Source organism: Lipophrys pholis (genome assembly GCF_963383615.2).
Source record: "Lipophrys pholis genome assembly, chromosome: 21".
Lineage (NCBI taxonomy): Eukaryota > Metazoa > Chordata > Actinopteri > Blenniiformes > Blenniidae > Lipophrys > Lipophrys pholis.
In genome coordinates, this window is record NC_137649.1 from 4,526,465 (window position 1) to 4,534,674 (window position 8,210).

An 8,210-nucleotide genomic window follows, 5' to 3' on the forward strand; every position below is an offset into this window, starting at 1 on the left:
AGAGTTTGTTTTGTTAAAATAATTATTTTCAGCCACAATTCAAAAGCAATGTCTGATTTTCATTGAATATAGATATACGTGCAGTTCTTTCCTTCATTTTATATAGTATTCTTTTGATTCAATAATTCTATTTTATCTGAGTCTGGGGTTGTTTTTTTTTGGGGGGGGGGGGGGGCTCTATTTGCTCTCCAAAAATGTTCATCTATTGACATTAATCGACTGACTCTAGTCACCAAATCTTAAATAACGATCCCTATATTTTTGTTAGGATTGTTGTTTTAATTATATTATTTATTTATTTTCTGTTTTATCATTGTTGTATTATTTATTTTCTTTTTCATCATTATTGGTTTCACTGTGGTGTAATTACACAAATAACCAGCAGATGTCAGTGTATTCACTTCATACAATTAAAAACCTCTAACTGGATTATTTTCAAGCTTTTTCACATATACAACAAAACCTAAACAGTTGTTTACTTGATTTTTTTCCTTAAAATTTCAGTCCCATGAAATATTTCGGAACAAAATTACTAAAATCATTCAGAAACTACAGACTGGACCTGTATTTTTTTCCCATTTTGTCATGATTTGAAACTCCACAGTGACCTCTGCTCTGGACAAGGAGACAATATTTCTTCATCTGACCCACAAAAACATCAGTTGGCAGGTTTACTGGAGGGTCTCACCCGTAAACATAACATCTTTGGATACAATGAGTAATCCAAAGGCTTTGAAAGTATGTATGTATGTATGTATGTATGTATGTATGTATGTATGTATGTATGTATGTATGTATGTATGTATGTATGTATGTATGTATGTACGCATAAACAGAACAAGTGTTTTGTTAATGTGAGAAGCATGAAGCGGAGATGTTGCATTAAACATACGTGCTGCGTTTGTAATATTTGTAGAAGTGGTGAAAATTGTATAAGTGTACAATTACATTTAATCGTTAACCGGATCAGTTTGATAAGAGAGGGATGAAGTGAACGTTTCCAAAAACGGTGAGGAAGGGTTAACGTCTCGAAGAAGCCGCAGCTTTGATGAATATTTCAGTGTGAGTGTGTGGCCCTGGAACGTGGGGCAAATATGTGAGGGTGTTTGAGGGGAAAACAGCGGTGTGTGTGCAGAGAGCATGGTGGTCCGACTTCAGCTCTTTCACATTCAGCGGCAGGTAAATACACAAACTGTCAGACAAGGACGAGGAGGAGGAGGACGACGCGCCGGCCTCCTGCTCAGACAGAAAGTCTCCTGCTGGGCTGCAGATTTAAGGTGGATCCGCAGAACTCCACCGATCCCGCAAGTGTGTCTGCTGCGTTAACTGCTCCATTAAATGGATTTGAGATCATGTTTATTCCTGAAATCTGAGAGGATTAAGCACAAACTGGATCATCAGCTGAGAACATTTACTTTAAGTATCCTAACTTATTCATTACGAGTAAGTAATTATTGTCATTTCACCCCATTTCCACAGGGAAGTGGGAGCGTTTTCAAAAATTTTCAGTCGCTCCATTGTCGTGTAAACAGACACCCAAAAACACAACAAAAATGTCCTGTTTTCAGTGGAAAACGTCCCGTAAAGAGCCTTAAAGTGCACGATGACACATGAGGTAATCCGGAAGCATTTTTCAACAGTGATAAACTAGATTGAAGTAATAATCCTCTCGCTGTAGTTTGTCCACCGACTAATGACCGAATAAGAAGATTGTTAGAAAAAACTGTCAACAGCAAACAGAGAGGACCGACTGAAAGCTCCAACGACACAACACTGCCACCTTAAGGGCAAAAGTGGAACAACTGAAATCTTACAAAAAGTTGATCCTCTCCGGTGTGCATGAGAGGTGTCTTTTAATTTGATGTTGTACGATGATAAACTATTCTATTCAATAGTCATAAAAATAACACTTTCAACTGACTAAACTAATTGTATTTGGGCCACTCATGAGGAAGAAAATCATGGAAGGTAAATGTTTTTGTCGTCATGCTGGTCGAGAAAAAAGTCGAAAAGTCGAGAATAAAGGGGAAATGTCTCCTCTGGTTCAGCCTTATAAAATAATTTGCAGAAAGTCGGTGAGGAGATTACAGAGAAGTATTAGGGCCACTCATAACAGAAAAAAAAAGTTTTGAATTTATTTTCGACATTGCATTTCTACTTTTTTCCTCAATATTAATACTGAAAGTGCAGGAGGACTCGGTTGGATTTCCTGGGATTATTTGACTTTTTTCTGGAAACACACGATTAAAAAAAAAAAAAATCTACCTCCTATCATTTCTTTTTCCTCACGAGTGGCCCCGGTGCTCTTTGTGGCTCTCGAAAGGGGTCCAGCTATAATCTCAGCCCCGGGGCCGCCTCGGCATTTAATCCGGCCGTGCGCTCCTGGAAGCTGATTGGCTGGCGGCTCTGCTGCAGCTCGAGCGCAGGTGCTCGACGTGTTCATTGAGTACAAACCGCGCGCAGGGTCGGTCGCTTCGTTCCGCCGCTCAGGTGAGCTCGTGTTGGAGAACCGTGAGCAGCACCGGAGCCTTTGCCGGGAGGAGGAGGAGGAGGACCCCCCCCCCACCCCACCCTTCACCCCCCCACCGGGTCCATGCGTGACCCTCCCCCCCCAAACCGCCTGGATGAACCGGAGCGATGCTGAGCGCCGTTAAAATGGAGGGACACGAGCAGCCGGACTGGAGCGGCAGTTACTACTACGGAGAGCCCGAGGTTCGTGACTGCAGCCCCGGGGGGAGAGAGAGAGCCGCGGCCCGGAGATCAGGGACAGAGAGGAAACTAACGTGCTAGGAAAAGTTCTTTTTTAACTGCTTTTAAATACGAAGTCGCGTCAAAAAGGGACATATTAAAAAAAAAAAAAAAAGGTCATATTTAATCAACTTTCCACTACTGAAGCCACATTTCCCACAAAGACCTGTTGCTCTAATAAATTCTGGCTCTTCAACCTGTACTTAGAATATAAATACTTTATTAATCCCGGAGGGAAATTCAATTATTAAAGGTGTTTATTCATCCAGTCTTTTGATAAAGGGAACTTCGAGGCATTTTCTTCGGTACAATTGCAAAAAAAGAAGAAAATCTATTCCATTCAAGAAATCAGTGTTATATTTCCAGAGGTGTTTTTTTAAAAAAAATTTTTTTTAAAGGTAAAGTCATTTAGTTTCGTTGACAGTGTAATTTAGAAAATGATCTGATACTAACCTGGAACCTGTTTGACAATAGGGACAAAGACACAAAGAAAAGGTATATCGACAATAATACTACTAATAGTAATAATAATGTCACCAGAGCTGAGGCATTAAAGACATTATGGGCATGACTGTGTGTGTTTTAGAGTTTTAACCCTTATTGACCCAGAATGAATAGTTCATGTTTTCACTCAGGCCCATCACCTGTTAAAGAAGTGATCAGTAAAAGAGCCTATCAGATGTTAAAGATGAACTGAGACACGTGAAAAGAAAACACACTTCTATCTCCTTCTTCCATGGAGATGAAGAAAGATTTACTGAGAGGTTTAAGCCTGTATTATAGAGAATACATTAACTAAAGATGCATAAAGCTCTATATCTTACTTTAATATTGTAGATAGTAATTTTTTTAAATGCTTGTCGTGTGGAAATGTCAACAATAACCTTCAACAAATACTGCACCTGTTAACTAAACTTACCTGTTTTTAACTATCTATATATATGTATATACACACACACACATAGTGTGAGATTCAGGCTTGATAAGCTTGAAGGAAATAAATATTTGCGGTTAGTTGGAAGACATTTAAGCCTAATCGTCTGTGTAAATACGCTTTTTAAAATTATTCTAATGAAGTTTTAAACAAATATAGGCCTACTTTATCAGAGAAAGGTAGTTTCATTCCAATAACTCAACATCAAGTGAAGGCAAATTAAAATAACCAAGAGAAATGACAGTTATGGCTTTAAGCTAATAAATGAATTAATTGACGTTATGGGGTAAAACAATAGTGAAGCAGTGTTTTAAATGGTTAAAATAGTTTTTATTTTATTACTAAGCTCCATTTGTTGAACGTCCTATCAGACCTCAAACTACAACGCATCATTTATGACCATGATGTGATTTTTCTTTAACATTTGAAACAATTCGTTCTATGAAATTTATCATTATTGTGACGTAAAAGAAAAAGATGGACTTTGGGTCATTTGTGTAACTATGGATTGTTCGTTGGCTTTAAGATCAGTGTGAAGAACATCTGATTATACATTTCTAATTTATTTTTAGAGTTTTTAGGCAACAATCTGGAACAAATTCACTGAATGGAAATCGTGATGATTGAAAATATAAATTTTAAATGCAAACGACAAATACATTCATGTCCAAAATATCATTTACTTTTGAAGTTTTGTTTTGTTTGCTTTTTATCGCCTGTTTTTAAGAAATGTGCAGACTTAGAATGAGGCCTCTTTCAATGAAAAATAATAGATTATACTGAGAGTATACTCTTTATGTTTTATATTAACTTTTTTAATCACGTTGGTTTCTGTCTTAATATTTTAACTTCGATTTAGTCTATGTGGAGCAATGCTACACAGAACTTCCCTCTGGGATTTATTAAAGTATTTCTATTATGTTCTTTCCCATTTTCAAAAATAGAAAAAAGGAATATGACGTAATCTTCATATCTTTGATTAGAACGTTGTTGGGTTTTATTGACAATTTTAGATTTTTTTTTCCATTTCAAGCCACTTGTTTGTCTGAAATAATTATTTTAATATTTAATTTATTATTCAAAAACACAATATTTCTAAAGAGCAAATAATGGATTGTTTGTATTTGGTTATATTTCTGCCATTATCGTGAACCAATCTGGTCTTTTTAAATACCTTTTATTTAGTTGCTTTAACTTCTTTATTAACATGTTACAAATGATCTTTAATGAGAGCAGAAACACCTTGAATTTTTAACTTTTGAAATTAATTCATTTGTTCTTGTTTACTGTTCTGAACCTATTTAGCATTTGAAAGAGAAATTTTGAACAATTATTCAATACAAACAACCATCGTTATTAATTTTGATTGGGAAAAAATGGTTTTCTGTCATTCTATTAGTTTGTTTGCTTTTTAGAATATATTTCCACAATTTTAAAACACTTAACAATTAAAGTAATCTGTAATGTGATGGAGACGCACCTTGGTTTTTTATCTGTTTTGATTTGATCTGTGTTCTTTATTACGCCTATCGATTTAAATAGATGAGGGTATTTAATTAAAAAGTCATTAGTTGCATCATGTGATGCTTAATGCAAAGTGCAGTTCGTCTTCCTGGAATAATAATCCGGTGATAATCTGTGTTTCAGTGTTATTCCGCTTCAGGCAACATGACCTGCAGTCTGTCCATGAACGCTTACATGAGCGCGCCTGGCATGACCGGGACGGGCCACGTGAACGCGCACTACATGAACCCGGTTGGGGTCGGTGCTTCCTCGGTGCCCGGCGGGGTGTCGCATAGCTCTGGAGCGGGGATGTCCGGCCTGGCCACCGGACTGCCTCCGAGCATGAGCTCCATCAGCCCTCCGCCGCCACCGTACGGGAGCATGCCGGTGATGAGCCCGGTGTACGGACAGGCCTGCGCGGCCATGCGCTCCCGGGAGGCCAAGCCGTACCGGCGGAGCTACACGCACGCCAAGCCGCCGTACTCGTACATCTCGCTGATCACCATGGCCATCCAGCAGTCCGGCAGTAAGATGCTGACCCTGAACGAGATCTACCAGTGGATCATGGACCTGTTCCCGTTCTACCGGCAGAACCAGCAGCGCTGGCAGAACTCCATCCGACACTCGCTCTCCTTCAACGACTGCTTCATCAAGGTGCCCCGCTCCCCGGACAAACCGGGGAAGGGCTCCTTCTGGGCCCTGCACCCGGACTCCGGGAACATGTTCGAGAACGGCTGCTACCTGCGGAGGCAGAAGCGCTTCAAGTGCGTAAAGACGCACGGCGCCGGGGACAAGGAGGCGGCGGGGAAGCCCGGGAAACGGGGAAAACCGGACCCGGAGGGTGGCTGCAGCTCCGGGTCCGACTCTCCACACTCCTCCTCCTCTTCCTCCCCTCTGTCCTCAGAGGTGAAGGGGGGCGACCTCAAACCGCACCGGGGCGACCTGCTCCCCTCATCCAGCCCCGTGCGCGTGCCTTCCCCGCTTGCGCAAACTCATCCAAACATGCTCGCCCATCACGCGCACCCGCTGCTTCTGCACGAGGCCGCGCACCTGAAACCGGACCACTACGCCCACCCTCACCCGCACTACTCATTCAACCACCCGTTCTCCATCAACAACCTCATGTCCGAGCCGCAGCACCACAAGCTGGATCCGGTGGTTCCGTACGGTGGATACGGCTGCCCGGTGGCCGCCAAAAGCGGCCTGGACGCTGCGCACAGCGACTCCAACTACTACCATGGAGTGTACAGCAGCAGGCCCTTAATGAACTCCACCTGAGGAGCACCACCTGGACTTGTACATGTGTTAAAACAAAACGCGTCAAAATACGTAAAAGGGCCAGTCCGCACTTTTTAAACCCGATTTTTTCAAAACTATGTTTAGTTGTATGTGTTTATGCATCAGATAAAGTTATTCTAAAAGAAGCGTCTTGTTGTTTTTGTACTCGTAAATAACAGTCGTCTGCCATAATTCTCAGAAATCAACCAGAAATCAACACATTAATCGGCGCAAGTGGTCATAATTGATCATGTTCATTTGAAATCAATAATAAAATCGCTTAAATAAGAATTTTATTTTATTTTTAGCAAAAAGTCACTTCAAAAGGGTTTCTGGATTTTGAAATACACAACATTGCAACTTTATTCATTAATATGTGTATATAAAACGATATTTTTGTAGGACTCAGGAAGAAGGATAATTATACAGTTTGATATTAAAGAAAGGGTTAGAATAAATCCATTACACTTCTTCCTACTCCTTAGACTTGCTGAATTAGAAATATATGGAGGTATTTCTACATAGATCTGTCTATGTGGCTGTAGATCATTTTGTGTATCTCTATTTAAAACATTAAGAAGCTACGTAACCCACTTATTAATTTCTTTTTAAATACCACTCATGGGCATTTCTGATAGGGAACGTGTCCTTTTGGTTACAGTTGGTAACAAAAATGTTTTCCATGAGATCTTATTGGATGTTTTTGGCCGATTTTTCATATTTTCACACTGACTTTATAAGTATATAAATCCTAAAATCTCTTTTCTCTGGAATGGTTTAATGGATCTTCATGACCTTAAATAATTATTTTTAAAAAACAATTTTCAAGCACTATTTGGATCAAATTGCACATACAACGGTTTGAAGAGGCCGTTAGTCTATCAAAGAACAAATGAGACAGTCACACATTCAATCCCCCCCCCCCCCCCCCCCCCCCCCCACACACACACAGGGAGGACATAATTCCACACCAAAAAGCCATCATATTGATAATTAATATTCACATGGATATATTTCCCCTATAAAAAAAAAAAAAACACCAGCAACTAAATCAGTATTAATATTCAAATTCTAATAAGATGATTTTAGTTACCTTTTGGGCTGAAAGAACAAGTAAAGCCACGGATCTGTTAACAGGCTATTTCTTATGAATGTTTCTATTCGGATTACATGTTAATTCAACACTACTTGGGACTACTAATGTCCCATTTTGTCCAACCCTTGGCTGGGCTGGCTCCTTGGGGCTGACCGCACTCGGATGGCTTGTTGGGCTGCTGCCTGGTGCTCCTGGTTCGCTCTCTCGGGTCGTGGGGTGCCTCTCGCTCTCTGGAGGTTGGGGTTTGGGGGTTGTGTGGGGGTTCTGAGGGTGGTCGGTTAGTGGGGCCCCCTTGCCTCGCTCCTTCTGGGTGGACGTCGGTGGTGGCGGCCGCTGTGCCACTGGGTCTCCAGGCTTGCGGCCGTTCTCTGCGGTCCTTCGTGTGTCTGGACGTCCCGTGGCCCGTGGCCTGGGGTGGTGGTGACGGTCTGGGGACCCCCGCCACACCTGGACCAGACCTCAGGACTCTTTTGGGAGCCCCACCTGCATGGGTCAAATTCACTCCGACTCTTAACAAGACCCACAGACGTATAGAATCTCTCCAGGACTCACTGGGCAGAGGTGGAAAACACTGGTTAGTTCTATCTGTCATCTTGGTGGAGAGTTAAGGCCTCTTCATACTCCATAAGAACAAGACGAAAGTTCGGCAGT

General features: G+C 41.2%; 1 protein-coding gene across 1 annotated transcript; it reads left to right on the top strand.

Annotated features, from left to right (window-relative positions):
- Positions 1 to 2,637: 2,637 nt before the first annotated feature.
- LOC308126566 (hepatocyte nuclear factor 3-beta-like) lies at positions 2,638 to 6,463 on the top strand (the record flags this gene model as incomplete). The annotated part of the gene is made up of 2 exons (XM_080491067.1): positions 2,638 to 2,716; positions 5,346 to 6,463. The coding sequence occupies 2 exons, from the start codon at positions 2,638 to 2,640 to the stop codon at positions 6,461 to 6,463; spliced, it is 1,197 nt and encodes a 398-aa protein (XP_080347193.1).
- Between the last annotated feature and the right edge of the window lie 1,747 nt (positions 6,464 to 8,210).